At 43.1% G+C, this 24313-nt stretch overlaps 1 protein-coding gene across 5 annotated transcripts in view; it reads right to left on the bottom strand.

Annotated features, from left to right (window-relative positions):
* GDA (guanine deaminase) overlaps positions 1-24313 on the bottom strand; it is a 172110-nt gene that overhangs the window by 74166 nt on the left and 73631 nt on the right. The window contains exon 1 of one of the 5 annotated variants that reach the window (XM_086685007.1): positions 6119-6416. The exons of 1 other annotated variant lie outside the window; for it this stretch is intronic. In XM_086685007.1, coding sequence (XP_086541133.1) covers positions 6119-6241 — 123 coding nt within the window. In that variant the 5' untranslated portion in view covers positions 6242-6416. Of the gene's footprint in view, positions 1-6118; positions 6417-24313 lie in introns of those variants that run through there. 3 more of the 5 variants (XM_086685006.1, XM_086685004.1, XM_086685005.1) reach the window with 3 other exon arrangements.

Genomic DNA, 24313 nt, shown 5'->3' with positions numbered 1-24313 from the left:
AATTTATTGCTACTGAAGGAGGATGGCCAGGGCAACTTTGGAGAAGAAGAAGAAGACATCCGAACTGGGCCTTGAAGGAAGAGCAAGATTTTATTTTGACAGAGGTGGAGTGAAAAGGGGGATATAAAAAGGAGGACTATTCCGGGCTGTGAGATTGGCACCCACAAAGGAGGCATAAAAGAACACGATGTGCTGGGGAACAGTGAGAAGTTGGCAGGGATAGACATCCCTGAGCTCATGGATACCTCGTGGTGTAAACGAGTCATGCAAATCCCCCTCCCATTTGCCAGAGAGAAACACGGAGCAGGAGGAAGTATTTGTTAGAAAAGCAGGGTGGGGTCAAACAATGTCATCCCTAGAATGTCGATCAGGAACATTTGGATCTCAGAGACAACACAGAGCCAACGGTAGTGGTATGAGAGGCAATACGTGATGCTAGCCATGCTCTAAGAAGTAGCCTTCGGGGATGTGGACAGCACTGATGAGAGAAACGGGCAAACCTTGCCCTGCCCTTGTGAAATTAATAACCTGGTGGGTACACTGACATGACCCATCAGAACTTGAACTAATCAGGAGGTGGAGAGAAGGCTTCCCTTAGTGTCAAGTGACATTTAAATTGTGATCTAAAGGAGGAGTAGGCATTAAATAGACATTGGAATGCAGAAGAGCAAACAGCTAGGAGGCTCCTGTATTAGTTTCGCAAGAGAAAGTGAAAGGCTGGACAAGGTCAATGATAATGGACAGGGGCGCATACAAAGATTCCCCAGAGGAAAACAAGCTGGTCTGGACTAACGACCTGGGTGCCTGGAAAGACACTGACATTTTGGGCCAACAAGGAGAAGACAGAAATGGGGAAAAGGAAAAGGCAGTGAGCAGTCCTTTGAAATAATATGATTTTTTGGAAAAAAAAAAAAAAAAAAAAAAAAAAAGCAGTGCCGTAGTTAGAGGTGCCCTGGGCTGCAATTAACAGATGTGTAGACAAAAAAAAAAAAGCCATTTCATTATCCCACAGAAGTCTGAGGGCAGTAGGCGGAGGGCAGTTCCCGGGACAGTTAACTATCCAATGATGTTATTCATGTATGTATTCGATGATGTTCAAAGACAGACCAGGTAAGTGTCTCTGAAATCCTCTAAAGCTCTTCCTCATCGTCTCAAACAAGGGCAGCAGGTCCACTCTTCACATGAGAACATCCAAAAAAGGAAGAACTCTTCCCACATTTACGAGGGAGAAAAATATTTCCCAGAAGCCTCTCAGCCAATTTCTTGCATGTCAGAATGTCAACACTGGCCACCCTTCAACACCAGGATACTGGAAAAGTAAGTATCGCACCATACCTTTTAATAGAGTCACACATATCTCTCTAACAGTATCATCAAATCCATTTGACCTGACCTAAGTTGACACCAATCCTGTCCACCTCTCTCCACCTCCACTGCTGATAACCGCTGATGTTTACTGGGCATGTGCTACGTCCAAGGCGGTATTCTACGCACTTGACAATTAGTAATTCACGTAAGCCCTCCAACAACCGTATGAGGGGGGGTTACGCGAGTTATTTTATACATGAGGAAACTGGAAAGTAGAAATGTTCAGTAACTTCATCAGATGCACATAGTTAGGTACTCTTAACAGTTCATCTCTTACCAGAAACTAATGTAACATTGTGTATCAACTATACTCATATCTTTTTTTTTTTAATTTTTTTAATGTTTATTTATTTTTTTGAGAGAGAGATTGGCAGAGCATGAGCATGGGAGGGGCAGAGAGAGAGAGAGAGGAAGACACAGAATCTGAAGCAGGCTCCAGGCATTCATATCTTAATTGACACAATGCACTGCCTCTCTCTTCTGAACCACATCCATTTCACCTAAACTACTTCAACAGGCTCCTATCTGATCCCCTTGCCTGCACTTGACTCCTCTCCAATGCGTTCTCTTTTTTTTATATTTATTTATTTTGAAAAAAGTGAAAGAGAGTGAGCTGGGGAGGGTCAGAGAGAGAGAGAGAACCCCAAGCAGGCTTTGCTCTGTCAGCACAGAGCCCGACATGGGGCTCGAACTCACAAACCGTGAGATCATGACCTGCATTGAAATCAAGAGTCAGACACTTAACCGACTGAGCCACCCAGGTGCCCCTCTCTAATGCATTCTTTAACTTGAAGCTAAAATGACCTTTAAAAAGTGCACAGTTTGGGGTGCCTGGGTGGCTCAGTCAGTTGAGCGTCCGACTTCAGCTCAGGTCATGATCTCTTAGTTTGTGAGTTCGAGTCCCATGTCGGGCTCTGTGCTGACAGCTCAGAGCCTGGAACCTGCTTCAGATTCTGTGTCGCCTCCTCTCTCTGCCCCTCCCATGCTCATGCTCTGTCTCTGTCTGTCTCTGAATAATAAATAAATGTTAAGAAGAAAAAAAAAATTAAAAAGTGTACAATTTGATGATGGCAAATCTGTGTCCCTGCCCTCCAACTCCCTATGCACTCCGAGACCTTGCCCTGCCTATCTCTCCTGCCTTATCTTGAGTTATCCTTCTCCTAGAACTTTGGACTCTAACCACATCGATGCATTCATTCTTTTCTACCCCAGGGTCTTTGCACAGGCTGCTCCCTCCCTATCTCCAATGCCTCCTGCCCTACCTATTTAATTTCTACTCATCCTTTAGGTCACAATTTAAATGTCACTTGACACTAAGGAAAGCCTTCTCTCCACTCCCTGATTAGTTCAAGTTCTGATAGGTCATAGCAGTCTGTTAATGTATCACTATGTTATCAATTTCACAAGGGCAGGGCAAGGTTTGCATGTTTCTCTCATCAACGTGTCGTCAGCAACGAGTCCAGTCTTTGGTTTAGGAGTCAGTCCACTTTTATTACAGGTACACGTCTAAGCTTTCTTGCTTAAAAGTGCAAGTCCTTTGAGGCTAAGGACTATGCCTCACAGAGGCGGCTTGCTCTAGTGAAGAGAATATGGCTTTGGCCCTGCTAATTCAAAATCCAGCTATGCCACCATCTCTGAAAGCATGATTTCTCAAGTCTCAACTTCCCCATCTGTAATGGGAATAATGACACAGTGAGATACTAAATACAATGTGCTAGCACACCTGGCGACAAATGCCATGTAGATCTTTCTTCCCAGGTGCATCTTTGTGTCCCAGTGGGCCAAGGACATGAGCTGGGATGCTGCACAGTGGAAATGTGGTGATCTCCCCACGTCCCACATAGTGCATCACAGGCCATGGCTTTCTTCTCCACCTGCTGGTCTGCACGATGCCATCAAGTGGCAATGTGCAAAAATGCTACAGTGAGCCGGAAGTTAAGGGTTTGCTAGGAGCAGAGGGAAAGAAGGTAACAGAATGAACATGGCGTGTGTTAAGTATCCACTAAGCACCAGGCATTTTCATATATTATCTCATTTAATACTCAGTAAAAGAATACCTGAGTCTACAAGTGAGGAAATTGAGGCTCAGACAGATTAAGTGTCTCCTTCAGGGTCTCAGAGCAAGCAGGTGGTGGAGACCGAACTTGAAACCAAGTCTGGTTTCTCCATAGGACTTGCTCCCAGGGTAGTACCTCCAAAATGATTCTCTTCCTCGCTCTTGCTTCCAGGTAAGTGTGCATTAAAAAGGCCCCGGGCATCTTTTCGCTACGTTTAAAGTCAACCCGCCCCTGTTCTATGTGGGAAGAATCAGATAATTTGGTACAACTGGAGCACACAGCATCTCAAGATTAATTGAATATCTGCAAATAAATTATACATGCAGGAGTCTTTCTTTTAAAAAGCTACATGTCACTTGAGTTAACTCTGAATTCAAAATGCCCAATACTAAGATGTTGACGAGAGATTTTTTTAAATTAATGTAATTTTCAATGAGCTTTACTTAATGAATTAAAAGTGGTTAGTCATTACCATGCTCTAAGTCCTAAATGAAGTTACAGGAAATGAGAGATGAGGTCTAGAAGGGAGAGAGAGAAGGACAGGAAGTCATGTCCCCTCTCTCTGACAAGCTACCCCAGACCTGGGCTTAAAATGGAGAACTAGGTCCCAAGACCCTATACAACTGGTCCCATCACACACCCTATACCCTTGTTTACCCCAAATCCACCCACAACCTGTATCCGAATGCCCTGGGACCTTTGCTGGAATGCCAGTTCCTGGGGGCCACTCCAGATTCACCTTCTCTGGAGTGAGAATGACCCCCAGGAACCAGCACTTAAACACCCCTACATGTTTCTGATCATCCCAAGGTTTGTGAACAGCTTTAGGAGCTCAGTAAAAATGTAAACATCACAATGACACCACATATTTATTTTATGGGGAGATAATCTTGTGGAAGAACCTTGACATTTTTTAAATGAACATTATCCCAGCAGCTACAAAGGCAAAGCAGCCCCATTTTCAAAATGGAGGAAGTCAAATCTTGGAATATATATGGCACATTCTTCCCTTACACGCAGTCTGCAGTCAACTGCCTTACAGCTAGAAGAGCAATCAACAGTTACCAGTTCGGACATTTCATGAGGCACTCGATTAACTCACCTTTGTTTTCAATTCCTAGCTACTTTATTTTGTGGAGGAATGGCATTTTTCTAAATTTATAACTTCAGTATGCTCTCACTGAGGAATAGACTTCCTGACTGAACTGCTAATTGCATGTTCGGGACACTCTTTTCTTCTTCTTCTCTACAACCCCCAGAAAAGGTAATTTTTTTTTTTTTAGGTGAATTACTTCCTTTTCTTACTACGCGCTACCCAGTGAAGGCAGTCTTCAAACCCACCCTCTTGTCTGCTATCTTCCCAAGTAAAATTCTAGATATGGGAAGTTGATTTTTAAATAGAAACCCAAGAGATGAAGAGCTCCTGGTGATTAGGGAAACACCTCTGATCTCTCCCCAGAGTAGTGGTCACTGTTGCTTTACTTCTTGGGACTAGCCCCAAGTCTAAGGGTTCCCTGAAACTTGAGGGTCAAATACACCAGGCAATAATGTATCACTCTTGGTGGGGGGGGGGGGGGGACATTATTAAAGCCTCCCCATTTGGGGGAGCTCTGCGAGTTCCATCACCTTGGAAACACAACAGCAGTCTCCCTGAATACACACAGAGAGAATATTTTTTAAGCATCATAAGAAAACAGGGTTCAGTTATCCCCAAACTAAGAGTCACGATTCAAAACTGTCACTGACTCGGAAGCATCTCGAGTCCAGGAATGGTATCTTCAAGCTGACAAGTCACAATTAGGTGTACTTTTGCTAACCAGACTGGTAGTTGAGGAAAAGCCCACCCTCGTCTTTATTTTTTTTCTGCCAAAAATGGAATGGCTTCCACTTACCAAACTAGCCAAGCCACTGCTGATGCAGTCACCACCCCCAGCCCGGTGCGTCCAGCCCGGTGCGTATGAACAGTAAATATCAGACATCAAAGTTACCTAGGTCGTTTGTAGAAATCCCGATTTGGGGAAAAGAAGTACAGAAGACACACTCATAGAGGACATTTTGAGCCTTAAAACGCAACTGCTTGCTTTGATGCAAATGGCTATGGGGTGGGGGGCAGGGTAGGGAGGACGTGGTTAATTTCGCTCTGACTACCTTTCTAGCATTAGAAGTCATCTCGCTGGCATCGTTGGTATATTGTCTGTTGAGCAATCAAGTGAATGAAATCAGTTGTTTGCTTATTCTATGCACTGAAAGGGCTAAACAACACTCACCAAGTGACTCCCTCGTCTGTTATTTCTTTCACAATAAATTCAATGAAATGTACGGAGCGCCTAGCCTGTGCGAGGCAGTATGCCAGGCGCCAAAGACACTAAGATGAATGAAGCAAGGTTCAGGTTTATTAGTGATTTCTTAATACTTGCGAGAGCACAGCCTCGCTCCCCCTTCCACCGCAGCCTGGACGGCTGTCTAACCAATCGTGGGTGTGAGTACTCCACAGCTCCCAGCTTCTGGGAACGTGTTACTCCCAGGCCAGCCCACGAACCTAGCCCCGGGGCTCTTGTGGCGTTCCCCAAGAGTCAAACAGTCAAGTTCAACTCTGGAGCCGAGGCTCTCGCTCCGCAGCGCAAGGCGCCAGACTCTTTCCACCTGTCCGCGCGCGCGCCCGTCGGGGTTCGCCAGACCCCGCGCCTGCTTACTTTGCCGCTGTCGCTCACGCCGAGGAGGTGGTCCCGTAGCACCTCCATGGGGTTAGTCCAGGTGGAGTGGATGAATGTCCCTCGGAAGATGTGCGCCAGGGGCGGCATCGGGGCGGCGCACATGTCAGCGGCAGAACGCAGCGCGGGGTTCGCGAGCCGAGGAGGGCGCACCGGGCGGAGGTGCCAGGAGGGGTCCCTGCAACTGCGGGTGGCTGCCGAGTGCACCTGCTTGGGCCTCCTCCTGCCCCCGCTTTCCTGGGCGATCGCCTGCCCCCTGCAGGCCGCGCCCAGGGGCGGGCTCCGTGCCTCCTCGATGCCAATAGGATTTTCCTCCTGTGACTTGGCTCCGCGCTCCCTTGGGGTGTGGTCTTTCTCTCCTCCCCTGTGTTAGTTTTTGATCTGTTAACTCTTTGAGTTTCCAAATTCACAGCCTACAACGCAGTTCTTTCAACCTGGGGTGGCTGAGTCACCAACCCAGGTGGGGAGGGAAAGAAAGGAAGCCTTGCACCTCCGTCGGTCGCTAAATTCGCCACTGCTCCGCGTCCCCCAGCCTCCTCCACCTGTCTTTTTTGGCACACTTCGCGTTGCGCCTGCCTGCTCTTTCTGCCCTTTAAACTTCGGGCTGCTTGTGACCGAACCCTGTACCTCTTCAACCTGTAGCACTTTCAAAGTCTGAACGGTCCCAAGTTCAGGAACAGGTGGAAAGGTCCGCTAGAACTGCCTGCCTTACGGATCAGTTTTGTTTTCAGTTTCTGGGGATGCAGTATTTGTCCTAACCTGGTGCTCCGGAAGCATCCCTCAACAGAATTGCTGGGGGCCCCGCCAACAAAGGTTGATCTGTATCCCCAAATCCCTCTCTTTTTCCTTGAGTCCAGTGTTTTGGCGCTTGTGCCCATCCACAAACAATTCCAGTTCCAGTCTTTCTCACACCTAAAACAAATGCATTTCTTTGATTTAATTCCAGTTGTACGGCGTGGGGGGGGGGGAGGGGATTAAGTTCTCAGGCCAAGTGGCTAGGAATGGCACTGTGGCACAGCTTGATGGAAAGAGCACTGGACTAGGAATCAAGAGACGATGGTCAAGGCAGTGAGCCTCGGCCTCTTTATCTTCATTTGTGAAAACTGAACTGGGAAGGGGTGCTTGCTAAGACCGCCTCCGGGTCAGCATTCCTTCCTTGCAATGCGTTCACAAAATCATTTACTCAATTCCTCCAGGGAGACCAACTGGTTTCCACTCAGGGCCACACACACTCTGCTCCTTCTGCCCTTAAGGCCGCCTGCGGATCTTCACCGTGACCGACCCTTCTCATCACTGGTTTGCCTCAAATGTAGCTCCAGAGTAATCTTCCCAGCCCGCGAAAGAGCAGCAGCGCCCCACCCCCAAAGTTTCTATTCCATTCACCTTATTTCTGCCATTGCATTGATCATATCCATCCTCATTTATTGCCTGTTTTTCACTGATTTCTGCTCCTCTCCCTGCAAAACACACACAGAGTGATGGAAGCACCACAGGACCAAGGCTCACTCTTTTTTTTTAAATGTTTATTTATTTATTTGGGGGGTGGGGAGGAGCAGAGAGAGAGAGAATCCTAAGCAGGCTCCACACTGCCAGTGCACAGCTCATCACAGAGCTCATTCCCACCAACCCGTGAGTTCATGACCTGAGCTGAAATCAAGGGTCCCACACCTAACCGACTGAGCCACCCAGGCCAACCAGAGACCAGGGCTCTTATGCCTAGAACGGTGCCTGGGGTTTCTTACATGTTTACTGAATAAATATATGCATGTTTTTGGGGGGGAGCAGAGCAATAACCTGAGATAAATATCTATTGTGGCTCTTACCTAAAGGATAAGGGTTTCTCATTTCAGCGTACAAGCAGGCTTTCTCTGAGTTGCTGCTATTATGATGCGGGGCCAGTTTACATAAATGATTCGTTCCCCTCTCAGGTCCTTCACCCTGAGGAAACTGCGGTCACGGGAACACTGAGGTGGCTGGTCACCCTACCAGGGACTCAGAATTAGGAAGCCCTGAAGCTGAGAGCATCGCGCTTGCCTCTTAAGGTTGCCACGTTAGCCCTTTGTCCCTGTCATTTTGTCCTGATTCTGCAGACTCGCACACCTTCCCTGTAGGTCCAACAGCCAGCACAGTGAAAACATCCTCTTGACTCAGGCTTGGATACATATGAACCTCAGAAGGAAAAGTGAAGAAAATGTCTGGATTGTCATGTAAAAAAGGAGTCCATTCAATGTTTCCAGAAGAGGTACTGGATCCCTAAAACAGATACGGCTAATATGTTATTTGTAATGAAAGCAACCTGAGTGACCAACAGTAGAGACAAGTTTAGTGGAATATTATGCAGTTATTAAAAAGCAAGGAAATATTTAAAACAGCCACATGGCAATTACATAGAAGATGGTAAGTTTTTTAAAATATCATTTATGGGGTGCCTGGGTGGCTCTGTCATTTGAGCGTCTGACTCTTGACTTCGGCTCAAGTCATGATTGTCAGGGTCATGAGATGGAGCCCCGAGAGTAGCTCGGTGCTGGGCATGAAGCCTACTTAAGACTCTTTCTCTCCCTTTCCTTCAGCTCTTCCCCCACTTGATCTCTCCTCTCTCTCAAAATAAAATAAAATAAAAACGTCATTCATGCTATGGTTACAGTCATGAAAAGCCTATAGGCGTATATGCTAGAATTTAAAAGGTATACCAAAACAATGGATATCATTCTGTGGAGGTAATGGAATTGCTAGGGAATTTTGTTTTGATGTTTGTTGACATTGTTATGTGTGGCTTCTGGAATGAGTAATGATTGTGTAGCTTTAAATTACAGTTAATCTTAAATAGAAGGAATGGGGTGGGGGGGGCACCTGGGTGGCTCAGTGAGTTAAACTGCTGACTTTGGCTAAGTCATGATCTCATGGTTTGTGAGTTCGAGCCCCGCGTCGAGCTCTGTGCTCACAGCTCAGAGCCTGGATCCTGCTTTGGATTCTTTGTCTCCCTCTCTCTCTGCCCCTCCCCTGCTCGCACTCTGTCTCTCTGTCTCTCTCTAAAAAATAAATACACATTTAAGAACATTTTTTTAAATAGAAGGAGTGGACCTAACACCAGCACTCCTCAGGGATTAGGTCTTCCAAGCAGTACCGACTTCTGCTCCAATTCCCAGCCAAGCTGTAGGCCCTGTGCTTGGGATCCAGCACCCTCAGCTCAGCCAGGTTCGGGAGGTTTTGGCTTCCCAACTAATCTCATCTGTTCTCCATCCTCATCTTTTACGCTGCTGGTCCCCCTGCAGTTTTGACTCTCATCTCGGCGTCCCCATGAAAATGTTCTCAAGGCCACTGAAGTTTGAAGGAAGAAAGGAGAACAGAACTTTCATATTCACCTTTGAAACGTAGACTAAGCCCATCACAAGACAGCTTCTGGTTAATATGACTATTGCCTGGCCAGGCAAAGCATGTGACCGATGGTATTTATTGTGCTTCCAAAGTCTCAAGGAAATAGCAGGTTTTTTCTTCAGTTCTTTCGATAGCCCACATTCATATTCATGCAGTATTAGAACTGAAGTTATTATTCAGGTACATTTCACTGCTATTTTCTAGTATCACTATTCAGTTCCTCAAAAAGAAATCCAACAGTGGTGTGTACTTTCAGAGTCCTACCCTCACATACCATTTCTTTCCAAAGAAAGGAGATGCTCCTTGGTATGGAGGCTTCCTGAAGCCCTCACTGCTTCTTTGGGCTCTTCTCCTTCCGTACCCCACATACTCTGTGTCTACTTTGCTCACGATCTCTGCCTGAAGTGCCCTTAATGCCACATTACACCGCACTTGCCTTATTCCACTGCCCACTCTCCCCTGGCTAAATCCTTCAGCTTAATCGCCCCTTCCCAACTCCCTCTAGAAAGCCTTTACACCTCCTCTCTGTCTCAAGTACGAAGTGCTCCTTCTCTGAGTTCGCAGGGTGTTATCGTTATTCTTTTATCAGTCTATCTTCAGTAGAAGATTGTGTTCTCCTTAAGGACCGTATCTTCTTCCTTTCTTTCTCTGTATCCCCTTAACACAGTGTGTGGCCAGTAGGAAGTACTCAATAGCCTTATATAAATGTTGAATTTCAAGTGATGGCTCTATTACTTACATTTTAGTGATTAAAAAATCTATAGAGGGCGTGTGCTAATGGCAATCAGTTCATTGGGAGTAAAGGTTAAGAAAGAGCTTTATTTTACTTCTTTAGTTTTCCAACATTTCATATGAAAATTTTCAAACACACAGAAAAGTTGAACAGCTTCCTTTCTTAAGATCACACTTCTTCTATCTCAGATGGAGCCAAGTGGTCTCAAAACTCCACAATCACTGAGAGGGACCAGTATATTCTAAACCTCTAACTGCCTGAGGCAAAGGATGGGACCATAGCACGATCAGTTTTACATTTTGGTCACTTTATTAGTACCATCATACCTGCAGCTACTCAATCTCTCCTGCTAGATAGAACTTGACTGCTGAAAAAGCCTTTCTCTTCTACTTCCTTATTCTGAGCCTCACAACAAATCTATAGAGTAGGAAGTCTAAGCATTTAGGTATGGAGAAACCGAGGTTGGTGTGCCTGTCTAGTTAGTATAGGATGGACGTGGGTCTCCACACCAGTTGTTCTCATACATTGCCTCCATACAGTAAACTGCAAAGAATTTTCCATTCAATTTTGTCGTGACAACGTCACTGCATTGTGGGTTGTCATTTACAACTGTCACATTGTACATGATTTCCCAACAGTTGCCAGTGACACACGGATCTACCCTGAAGTGAAGCCAATGGACCTTGAGAAGAACAGTCCAATCATCACAGGTCAGTAAAAACGATGCAGTGCGAATAACTCATGTTTTCATGAGGCACAGTGAAGGACAGGCGGGTTAAATGAGAAGTCACTTTCCTCTTCCAGGCAGGAGAGAAGTTGTCATTGCACTGTGAAATAGATGCCTGCCTATTTTATTTATTCTTCTTTTGTAGCTAAATCTATCAGTTTCCATGGTGCCCCATGTTCACCATGGAAACTCTGACAAGCTTGTTATGCTTCAGAGAAGAAAAAAAAAAAAAAGCACACCAAAAATCCGAGATGGGATAAATGCAGTCCTTTTGAAATTGTGTTCTTCTGAGTAGGAAGACTTGAAAGATAGCAAATCATAATGATCTCGATTTTCCAGTTCTTAAGTCAGAAGGCAGGTTTGTATTCCCATCAAAGGAGCATCCTTGGCCCCCCAACTGTTTTATCTGTGTAGCAGTAGTTATGTCTGTGACTGTCTCACTTCTGCATTTCCTGGCAACAGAGAGGTGGTTCAGTCCCCATTTCACTGATTTTTAGGAGAATATTGCGGTAGTCCCCATATATTTGTCCCGTTTGTCCATTCAGCATTTTTTGGAAATCTGTATTAGGACAGATGCTATGCTAAGCACCGTTGATAGGACAATATGTGAAACAGATCTTGTCCTGCCTATATGCAGCTTACACAATTCTTTCTTGAATAAGGTTTTAGGCCAGGCTCATGCAGGAAGATTTTTTTTTTTTTTCCTGGATAGAAGGCTTTCAGTATCATGTAAGTGGTTATCTCCATCACCTACTCATACTGTTGATTGATCCTCAAAATCAGGTAGTACCTTAGCAGAGTTTAGTTTGCGCACTTTCCCTCCAAGACAGCAAGCTCAAAGCAAATACTAATGACCTGCTGTTACTCTGTCTACATTTCGGCCCCAACATGGATTATATTATCCAACATTTAATATCAAGGGATAAGTGCTAGATAGAATCACTATCTCTAGGTTCCTATCCAGCACAGCCACTAGCCAATGATGTCTTGGAAAGTCATTCCACCTCTTCTGGCCTTGGTTTCTTCTTGTGCAAGATAGATAGAAGGTCACATCATACCACTGGTTCCATACTTCTTTATTCTCAAGGACTCATTTTTTTTTTTATTTCTCCTACTCAAACCTTAAGTTTTAAAACTTTCATCAAGACGAGATAGACACTTGATACAAGTAACTATTGAATGAATTATTTCCCCATTTTTCATGAATTAAAGACCAAATTGATTACCAATCAGAACTTGTCATCTATATGAACTGTCTAGTATCATCACGTTGATAATTAATTTAAACCCACTGCAGATGTAACATGGTATTTAGCCCATGCAACCTATCTCAAGTTGGACGAATTCTGTTAGGCTTTGTGAATTGTTAACAATAGCTTAAGGAACACAGTTTTGAATTTGTAGAATAATCCACCTGAGTATCCTGGTCCTGCAGGTTGATAAAAACCCAAGTATGGCAGAGACTCATTGACATGATTTCACAAGTATTTTGGGAACTAGTCGTCAATTTTTTTGCCTTAAACTAGAGGAGTTTACACACATCTAATGTGCCGCACGAACAGCTAAGACCCAGAGGATGAAATGAATCCTATTTAGGTGTTAATTCTTGAGACCAAAGAGGAGGGTTGGTTCTCCTCAAAGATATCGATGAGCAGCTCAAGTGGTCCAAGCTGGCATGGGTTCCAGAGTTGGGAAGACACTGGCTGCCACTAGTAACATGATAGTGGATGTACTGAGCACTGTTGAATGCATGGGGAGGCCATGGGAGCCATGCCAAATGTGAGCTCTACTCTAGCAGAAAGCCAAATATTATCATCCTTAGAGGAGCTACACAATTAGTGCCCTCAATCTCATCTGGAAATGAAAGACTAACTGAAACCCAACTTAAATGACAAAGAAATGGTGTTTTTAAAGAAAAAAATAAGTTCTGAGGTATTCTTTTTTTTATTTAAAAAATTTTTAATGTTTATGTATTTTTGAGAGAGAGAGAGAGAGAGAGCAGGGGAAGGGCAGAGAGAGAGACACACACACACAGAATCCGAAGCAGGCTCCAGGCTCCGAGCTGTCAGCACAGAGCCCGACGCGGGGCTCAAACTCACGAATCGTGAGGTCATGACCTAGCCGAAGCTGGACGCTCAACTGACTGAGCCACCCAGGCACCCCTGAGGAATTCTTATGGTGTTATTTAAATACGTAAAATTAAACATATTTCAGAAACTATCACAGCCAAAAATTCCTTTCTCTATGCTTATTTCTAAAGGGATGATTTTTAATATCACACATAAATGAAAGAATTTGTCATTTATGGAATATTCTTCCACATAACATGCAAAAGCCACTAATTATATTTGTGACAAAAAGCTAGCCCTCATGGGAGGGGGAGAAGCAATTTTTGCTGTTGCTTTTATAAGTTTGGTTTGTGTTTTCAGAATCCTTTGTGCAATGGAACATAATGACTCAGTAAATATTAAAGGAATTAATGTTACATTATATACATTAACCCCCCCCCCCCCAATGCAGACCCATTCAGTTTTCCCTCTGGAGCATTAAAATTGCTGTAGTGTACATAATACTAGAATATTCCATGAAATGAAGAAAATGAAAAAATGTATGAGACTATGGGCTGAAAGTGGTAGAAGATGAGGTCAAATGGATTAAGCCAAGAGAGAATATACAGCCTCACACAATCAAAAAAATCCATGGTCACACTACCTTGTGGCACAGCTTGGTTGCAGGTTAATCAATGCCAAAGCACCCAGTGGTGCTCCCCTCCTGTCTCTCTCTCTCTCTCTCTCTCTCTCTCTCTCTGTATGTGTCTCCATCTCTCTTTTGCTCGTTCTCCCTCCTTCCATTCGCTGGCATCTTTCTCCTCATGGCTTCAAGATGGCAGCAACCACTGTAGACTTTATACTCTCTCAAATTCAAGTAAGGGCAAAACCAAGCAACATGTTTCCCAAATTCCAGAAAAACCCAACACAAAAACTCATTTTTTTCCTTATTTACCCCAATTAAGCCAATGTCTTTTCCTCAAACCATCAGTGGAACAGACCAACGTAAAATGCGATGTCATGACCTGAGTCACAAGCTCCATCAAGCACAGGAGGTGAATGTGGGGAAGGGGGCAGTTATTTAGACAAATTGAGATAAAGTGTCCTAAAGAAGGCAAATGGATTCTGGGTGGCAAAAACAGCAGATTTATTAAGGTGTGATGAGTACTAGTTTCTCTACTCAAAGTTATTAATTTAACTCAGTGAAATGATAAGTGCGGACATAATTAGCAATATAACAGGCATATGGTGCATCTGGGTGGCTCAGCTGGTTAAGCATCCGACTTCAACTCAGGTCATGATCTCAGGGTTCATGATTTCAAGTCTTGCATCAGGCTCTGTGCCAACAGCTCAGAGCCTGGAGCCTGCTTCAGATTCTGTGTCTCCCTCTCTCTGCCCCCTCCCTTCTCTCTCTCTCAAAAATAAATAAAAACACTAAAAAAAGAAAAAAAGAAATATAAGAGGCATAAATATTGCAAAAGCATAATGGAATACATGATGCACTTGAAATAATTATAACATGTTTTATCTTCCCTGAACAAACTTTGTGCTTACCACAGGGAAGATAATGTGCCATGTGTTGTACAGGATATAAAAATAAGTATGGTATGGTCCCTGTCCTCACACTAAGAACGACAAGTGTAAGGGACCTTTTAAAAATGAAGTGCATAGGCAGGCACCTGGCTGACTCCGTTGGAAAAGCACTCAACTCTTGATCTTGGAGTTGTAAGTTTAAGCCCCATGCTGGGTGTGGAGATTACATAAAAATAAAATCTCAAAAAAATTTTTAAATTAAATTACAGTACATAGTAGAACTACTCTTAATTTTTATTTACGGACTGCCCTTACCTTAGAAGGACATGAAGACACAGATCTGAGTCACAGTTCAGCTCCCATGACTTAGAAAAAAAGCCATTTATGATTTGTGATACCAATAGGAATTTCTCCATTTGCCATGTACTTTACATTATGGAAATTATAGTCATTTCTAGATATGGAATATATTGATATAGTTATTTCAGTGGCCTAAAATACATAGCATGACAATGTCAATCTGATCATTAATCTTCACTGTCTTTACCTATCCTTCACGCCAACCTGAAGTTGGTAATAAAATCTAGTAAAGCTGCAAAATTTTGGTTCAAATGAGTCACCACAAGAAGCCCTGCTTTGATCATTTCTGAGGGTCAAATTTTTACTTCTTAATCTTTTTCTAATTAAAAAAAAATTTTTTTAACGCTTTATTTATTTATTTATTTATTTATTTATTTATTTATTTATTTTGAGAGACAGGGCGCGCACACATGCGCTAGCCGGGGAGGAGCAGAGGGAGAGGGAGGGAGAGAATCCCAAGCAGGCTCTGATGCAGGGCTCAGTCCCACAAACCGTGAGATCACGATCTGAGCTGAAATCATGAGTCAGATGCTTATCCGACTGAGCCTCCCAGGCAATCCTTTACTTATTAATCTTAAGATAAAGTGCTAGGAAGAGGAATGGCAGGCTATGCGTGGTTTGCATTTTTTTTTCATATACCTCGGGGTATTAGGATAGGGGGCTATGCTCATAAAAACAACATATGATGAAACTCATGGAAAGGTGCCGTGATATCAGTGTTTCATAAGACCTAACAAAGACTTAACTCTATAAATTATCCTCCTTCCTCAGTAATTAAATATGGTTGATTTTGCTGTTGTTGTTGTTCAATGAGCTGGGTAAGTTGTCACTTCCCACCCTTAGCCAATGCCCTACGCTCTCATTCATTTAGTCAGCAAACATTTGTTGAGCCCCTACTATATTCTAGACCTTCAGTTGGGCCCTGGGAATCAAAAGAGTAAAAAGACATGGTTCTCACCCTTAAGAAGTTCACAAGATAGTGGTGTAAATAGGCAGATGTGTTAGCACTGCTAAACCATACATAGGGCTGCTTCTTCTCCCCTCAACCCCTGCAACCCCATCCACCCACCACAGAGCTCTGAGGACTGGGTCTGTCTCCTTTACCACTGTGGCCACAGGGCTTAACACAGCATCTGGCATATTGTAGATACTCAATAGATGTTTGTTAGATGCATCCAGTACACTGGTAAAAATACACATGAGATATAAATATTTTCAAAACTTCTTATTGATTCCTGTCTCAGAAGAGTAGATATACATGGAGAGAAGTGGGTCTGGCGCAGTGATCCTCAACCAAGAGTAGTCTGCTCCCTAGGGGGCATTTGGCAGTGTCTCATGACATTTTTGGTTGTCACAGTGGGAGGTTCTGCAAACATCTAGTGGGTAGAGACCTGGGAGGCTGCTAAACACCCTACAATGCACAGGACAGCCCCCACCACAAAGAGTTATCCATCCAAAGTGTCACTAGGTCTGAGGTTGGAAATCTTTGTCTAGAATAAAATCTTCAGCCATAGGATCTTAAATGTCTAGTGATCTTCAAGCTACTGGAAGTTACATTTCAAAGTAAACTTCGAGCTGGAGGTTGCATTTCAAAATGTCACATAATTTGTCGTAGTTTGACTTTCTTGATTAAGAAAGAAGAAATCACTTCTATCCCACATGTCAGCCCTCCAGGATTTGAAAATGGTGGTGATTGTCCTAGCCTTTTTTCCCTACCATGTTCATCATTCCACTATTCCTCAAGGCAATTAAGAATTGTAAATAAAGAGTATATTAAAAAATACAGGATATTAGCAATGGGTGGAACATAAGATGTGTTTAGATGATGGGTCATGAGATGATTTTAGCTATCTCACAGACACTGCATAAACAGCATTGAATTATATATAATTATAGTGAGAAAATTACTTCTATTTGAATTTTTCAATCCTTCCTAAGTCAAGAAGACCTTCTCAGGATGGTACTAAAAGGCTTAGTAACCCCCCAGGTTTCCCCTTTTTAACAAAGAGAGAGACTGCAGAGTTAGAACCTTATAAAGGCAACAGTATCTATGTAGAATCCAACATTATTTTGTTTATAATGTATTTATGTTTATAGTTTCTTCTTGTTTATGGCAAGGGGTGCTGGTTTTTCTTTTATAGATTTGGCTGGTTTCTCACTTATGGTTTTGTACACAGTTCTCTAGTTAAAGTTTTAAAAAGTGAGACTTCTTGAAAATTTAAGTAAATGACAAAACAGATACACAAATTGGGCAAAATCAATATAGACGCCATGTGTAGTATCTAAAGTTGGGGAAATTATGGCAAACTACAGTCCTCGAATCAAACAAATGAGTAGCCTGATCTTGACTCTACTACTTCTGCATTAGATGCTCTTGAGTGAGATATTTAGCCCTCTGAACCTCAGTTTTCTCACATTGAAATGGAGATGTGATAATCCCTAGTTCATTGAGTTATTGTATTAATTGAGGCAATGGATGTAAAATGTCTAGATAATAGTAGATGCCTAATAAATGTTAATTTACTTCTCTATTCTTACCCATATCAGCTCATTCCCACCCACACATTGTTCCCTTCTGTGAGTAGTGCCCTCTAAGAGCCTGATGTAGTAGTGTGGATATGAGCTTTGGAATTACATCAATCTGAGATCAAATCTCAGCTTTACTGCAAACAACTTATGAAACTCTCTGACGTTCATTTGCTGCCGTTTTCTTTAAAAGGGCTTCACTGGGATATTGTGGGTTTGGATGACACCTAGCACCTTATCTGGTGTGGGGGATAAGCTTAGGAATCCCCCGGGCTTGCACCAATGGGTTAACAAGGCATAAAAAAATACAAAGTCATAAAATGCTCACATCCGAGTTTGGGTAAACCAGATTGGCACTCCAAGAATAGAGGTGTCAAAAGGCACCTCAAGAATAGGGAGGTGAGAAGGTGCCAGGAATAGGGAGGTGCAAAGGCACCCCAAAACAGAGAGGGGGTGCAGAGCCCCCCAGAATAGAGAGAGGCCAAGGCCTAAAATAGGAATGGCGCAAAGGTGCCCAATACACAGGTGTATGAAATAAACAAGGTTAGATATTCAGGGTGGAAGCACCCCCAATTTAGTATAGTTTAGCAGAAAAGCTGCTTTCACAGGAGGATAGGGCCAGGTTAGGTAAATTGGTGAATTGGACTATGGACCACTGGGCTGCAGGCAAAGCAGCCCAGAGGGGAGATGGTTAACAAAAGAAAAGGTGACTTGTCAACCCTGAGGTTACTCCCCTACCTGTCTCATCCCCTAGGCTAGCTAAGATAGACAGAGGTGCTGCCTCACGTCTGCCATTAACAACCATATGCCCATCTGCCCAGCGTCAGGATTTTGTTTTATATTGACCCAAACCCCAAACACTGTATATCTTCAAAACCCCCTTTTTCACTCACGTCCCCAAGTTACTGTTAGCAGTTTCTTTGTCTCCTTGTACACGCCCATCATGTTTGTAAGCCTTCTGATCTGAATAAATATGGGGCAAGGACCCTTATTTGGGGCTCTTGTCTTTTCCGGGACATCAGCCATCTCTGGATTTAATCCTGTATCTGCTGTTTTTGCTGGCCAAAAGAGAACTTTAGACTTAGAGTCTACGACAGATGGTGATCCCAACGTGACTGAAGGGAAGGGGACTACAGGCCAATGTGGGCAGAGAGCCGACGTTGCTAGGAGGTGCGACACCTCGACTGCAGGACACCGCGGAACAGTAAAGGAGCTCCAAGGAAAAAAAAAGAAAAACGCACTGGGTACAGTCTCTACCTGACGAGGTAAGGGATAAAGGGAAATTATATTAGGATTTGCTACCGCGGAACTTTTTGAGAGATCTCCCATGGGAAACTCCCTGGCTCCCTCCCCAGCCCCTGACTCCCTACAAAAGTGCTATATTCGAATTCTTCAGTCCCTAGGAGAGACAGCAGGGGCTATTCTAAATTATAAGGCTCTCCTTAGATTATTGGCTGTCCAACAAAATTGTCCTTGGTTCCCAGAACAAGGAACTTATGATCTTGAAGTGTGGGAATGAGTAGAAAAAACAATGAAGGCCAGGTAGTCTAAAGGGGCTAATGTCCCCCCTAAAGTAATCCTCACCTGGTCCATTGTCTGCACTGCCCTTTCCCTCTTGAGCTTGGACAGTGCATACAAAGATGCAGAGTTATCTAAAAAGGAGGAAAAACCTCACTCTCCCATACTCAGATTGTGCCTCTGGCTCCTTTACAAAGAGAAGATACTCCCCCTCTCCCAAAAGGGTGGGACGATATTGATATCGAGCCTCTGAAAACCTCATCAACAGGCTCTGATAAGGTCCTTACCCCAATACAAAAGTGCCTTAAAAAAGCCCATAAGCGGGGCGCCTGGGTGGCGCAGTCGGTTAAGCGTCCGACTTCAGCCAGGTCACGATCTCGCAGTCCGTGAGTTCGAGCCCCGCGTCAGGCTCTGGGCGGATGGCTCAGAGCCTGGAGCCTGTTTCCGATTCTGTGTCTCCCTCTCTCTCTCTGCCCCTCCCCCGTTCATGCTCTGTCTCTCTCTGTCCCAAAAATAAATAAACGTTGAAAAAAAAAATTAAAAAAAAAAAAGCCCATAAGCAATGAGAAAGAATGAAATATGGCCCTTTGTAGCAACGTGGATGGAACTGGAGAGTGTTATGCTAAGTGAAATAAGTCACACAGAGAAAGACAGATACCATATGTTTTCACTCTTATGTGGATCCTGAGAAACTTAACAGAAGACCATGGGGGAGGGGAAGGGGAAAAAAAAAAAAAAAAGAGGGAGGGAGCCAAACCATAAGAGACTTAAAAACGGAGAATAAACTGAGGGTTGATGGGGGGTGGGAGGGAGGGGAAAGTGGGTGATGGGCATTGAGGAGGGCACCTGTTGGCTTGAGCACTGGGTGTTGTATGGAAACCAATTTGACAATAAATTTCATATTTAAAAAAAATAATGGAATAAAATAAAAAGCCCATAAGGCCGGTAAATTACAGCTGTTTCCTGTTGTCAAGCAAAATGGACAATATGTCCATGAAGTCCTGCCCTTCCAAATGGTAAAGGAATTACAAAAAGCAGCTCAGCTATATGGCCTTCATAGCCCTTTTACAATCGGTATTTTAGAAAATATTCATGGCACTCATTCTATGTGTGCCTGGGACTGGGGCTCTCTTATGAACATCATTCGGAGCCCAACCCAGTATGCTGTCTGTGCCCAAGAGTTTCATGATGTTTGCATGACTAGTGCTATGCAGAACTTTGCCGCTGCTATTCCGGTGTCTTTTAAACAACTGTCTGACACAGGGCAGGATTCCCAACCAAGGCAGTGAGCCCAGGTTCCAATCATTGTCAGCAAAGCAACACCGTGAAATAGTGCGGTGGATTTTACAGAGGGCATCCCTAATATTGGGGACTCTAACTCTCTCTCTCTCACTGTTTCTTCCTATACATTCTGGTTACTCTAACTATACGTGAGGGCTTCTCCCTCATTCATTCCCTGGATTAAGTACTATGATGCTTAGAGTCTACCTCGGGATAGAGATTTTAAGGAATATTCCCAAGCAGCTGCCGAAACTCCTTTTGTTTGGGGGAACTTCCCTGTCTTCTCAGACCCGACATGGACCGCCTAATTCACTAGTGGAAAAACAAAACAAAACAAAACAAAACAAATAATACAAAACAAAACAAAAATCAGGATCTGCTCATCTACCTGAGCTGACAGACTTTAGGACCACGTGAACTCTTTTCTCTGTTCTCTGGGCCTCTGTCTGCCTCCAGGCCTCTAGGGTGTGGAGACACCTCACCTCTGCTGCCTTCTCTCCCCTCCTCCCACTTCTGCACCTGGGGTGCGGCCTGCACATCTGACTCTTCAAAGCCTCAGACAGCACTCCTCCTCCCCACCCTGTCAAAAGGCAAAAAACAGACAAACAAACAAACAAACAACAACAACAAACTGAAACTCCTTAAACTTTAAATTTCCTCACTGGTGCCATGGGAAAAATTAACAGTGGTAGATTTTTAAGGGGACACAGGTAGAACATTATTAAGATAGGCGTGTCTTTTAAATTATAAAACTTTATTCTACTAAAGTTGAGATGAATACAATTCTAAATGTACACTGGTATAAGGTTAAAATTCTGCTTTTAAAAGCATTTCTCTCTGTTCAAAAAGCAAAGTTTTCTTGGACTGTTCTGCTTTTGATCAGACAATGTAAACAAAGGGTTTTGTCTCTCTTGTCTGCCGAAAAGCCAAAGCTTTAGGTTTCATCTTTATCAGGTCTTTAATTGCTTAGTTAAAACTTCTCAATGTTAAAGGTGCTAAGTTTCGCTAACAACTATATAACGCTATACATTTGCCTTTAGGATCTTTTATTGCCATGTTGGTTAAATAAATTTTTAAGATTTGTAATGATTTGTAATCCCATTTAGGATGTGCTTTATAATAACTTCCTAAGGTTTTGACAAACTTCCCAGGATTTAAATGATAAATGAAACATATTTGGCGTTAACTAATTTAAGTTTGTTGGGTCTGTCTTTAAAGTTATCAGCATTAAATATAAAACTTTATTCTACTAAGGTTTACTAATGGTCAAATAAGTTCATGTTATCTCTGTTCCAATCTGTTAACAAAAGGTTGCCTTAAAGTAATGGTTAACTTTGTTTGCCTCATAGTTTTCTCGAGTAATTGTTAAGATAGCTTTCAGGGTCTTTGGTAACCTAAGATGTTAAAGTTTTGCTTGCATGATAAATTGAAATAAATTCGTTGGATATCTAACACGGTGAAAAGCTAAAACACTAATTACTAGATATGGGTCTGTGCTTTTGACTTGCTGCAAAACAAAAACAAAAACAACTAAGGATTTTTGGAACTTTTAAATCCATACTTTATGCTTAATGGATTCATAAGTGTACCACCTAAAAAATTTTTCTAATATAACAGACAATTCACAATTGGTTACTACCTACTTTTTTCACTGGAGACTAAGGTTTCTAAGAGTTAAAGTTCTGCTACTGAAAGGGCGGGCCTACGCCGGCCGACTCCATCTTGTTCTGTGTCCTTCACCTTGACCACACCTCCTCCCCTTGGGTAACCACCCCCCCTCACCTGCCTTACAGGACTCGGACCCTTCCCCAGCCAATTGGCTGAGGCCATAGCCATTACCTCACCAACTGCCCCTAGGCCCCAATAAAACCTTTGTCCTTTTGAAACTCGCTCTCTCTCCCCGGTATCTCAGGTATCTCACCGCTGCGTCGGTGCAGGTAGGGGATTGAGCTGGAGCTAGCTCGAATAAAGGCTCTTTTGCTTTTACATCGGACTCGGCTCCCTAGTGGTCTTTGGGGATCACGAATTCTGGGCATAACACTACATGTAGTTAAAACATAAAATAACAAAAGAAACTCTGTATGTAGGAAAGTAGGAGATATAAAAGAAAGATAAAAGAAATGGTAATATATTTTTGTTGAAGGTAAAAGAAAGTAATTTTGTCCTAAACGAGACTGCTTATTTGGAGAAAAATGGCTTGGGACAAAATCTAAATGCAAAGAAAAGTTGTAGAAGGTTTGTGAAGGAAAATCTTTAAAAAGGAATTTTATGTGTGGTCAAAATGGACCAAGTTTAAAATAAATGGATTTTAAAAGTACACAGGGTTAAGATTAAAATTCTTCCTCCTTTGGTCCAGAGGCTGGGAAAATGATGGCAATACTCTTGTGCCAGCCTCCAAATCCTCCACGTTTGTGTTGTTCTGTTTGGCAAAAGAATGGATGCCTCTGCCATATGAGGGATGGATAATATATAAAAGGCTTTTACTAAGATACATGGAAGCCATTTTACTAAACTTAGCCCATTGTATGTCTCAAATGGATATCCACCTGGCTAAAACATATTTATATGAACATTACTGAAAAAGGGGAATAGACCTTGAGTTTGGCCCTTTAGCTCCCTCCCTCAACGGCCAATGATCAATATGTATGTTACTGATGAGCAAAAATAAAATGAGTGCATCTACAACAACCACAGAAAAAATACATTTTTGTTAATGGTAATAAATAAATAAATAAATAAATAAGTAAATAAATAAATAAATGGAATTTTAACAAAACGGGTAAAACAACAGGACAACATGCCCTTTTAAATTGTTTTACGTAAGCCTTGGTTGGAATTACCCATTCTTTATAATCCATAAGGCCAAACAATTGTATAATGAGTATATATTACTCTTAAAAACATGTGAAAAAACAAAAAGGGGGAGATACCCCTGGTTGTCTGCATTGCAACCTCAGCTCCTTCTTGATCGTGCTAGGATTACTCTTAACTTTTTAAATCCCAACACTCAAGGACTAACTGCAGCTAAGTTACATTCTTCCAAGTCAGATAAACCCTCTCACCCCATGGTGCTATGCAAAACCTGTGAAGGGGGGCCCACACCGACTGCACCCACTCAACTTCTCACCTGGGGTCGAGGGTATGCTTGTGTTCTTTCAGATTCCGGACTTCTGTGGATTCCCTCACTTTTGGTAAAGCCTTACCATGGCAACATGGAGACCCCCAGAATATCTTACAGTGAACCAAGACTGCCAGACCATGAACCATGACTCTGAGTGAGCGGCTACTGGCCCCTCTCTTCAACATGGAAGAAGCCTCTTCGTGGACTCCTCATCCTGAAGCCACTCTACAAACACAAGTCCTTGTCCCTGATAGAATATGGGGAAGCCTTAAATGCCCGTCTAACCAGGTCAGCATCCTCTTAAAACACAATGATATTGCGTATACCCCTAATTCACATCTGATGGCTATAGTTTCTGCCATTAACAAAAATTCAATATGTGTAAGCCTAATTCTACTCCTTGCCCTCATTTGTCCAGGCCAAGCTCAGTATTCATATTGGGCTCATCTCCTTAACCCACCTCTATTTGATAGCTTCACACTCAAGCCTGGGATATTCCTATTAGCAATAATGACAGAGTTCATGGAAGGAGCCAATCTTAACCCGCCCTTCCAAATGGAACAAGAGCATTGGCTTTATGTGCCAAGACCTCAATGGTGGCTTCCTCCAGCACCTCCTGTGTGTGTTACTAAACTCAACAACTTATATGCTTGCCTTAAAATAAAAATCAACTGGCTTTGACATATACAGCCCAAAACCTCTACAAGGCCAGACAATCTTACCTTTTTCTCAGCTACAAGCTTTGATATACCTCAAAAAACAAGTATATCTCACACTCTTAATGTTGTGGCTTGCTCCAGTCTCAAATATTCAGACCACCCCTGGAACATCATTCCCTGGACAACCTGTTATGGACAGACAGAGCATAATCTTCACTGGGGTAATTGAACTATTATTGACAGCGGTCCTAGAGGACATGGTGAAACAAATACTCTAATAAGACCATACCCTTTGG

The sequence above is a fragment of the Puma concolor genome, chromosome D4 (assembly GCF_028749965.1).
Source record: "Puma concolor isolate L17-30 chromosome D4, mPumCon1.1.hap2, whole genome shotgun sequence".
Lineage (NCBI taxonomy): Eukaryota > Metazoa > Chordata > Mammalia > Carnivora > Felidae > Puma > Puma concolor.
The sequence above is the reverse complement of the archived record's forward strand: the minus strand, read 5'-3'. Positions and strand labels throughout refer to the sequence as shown.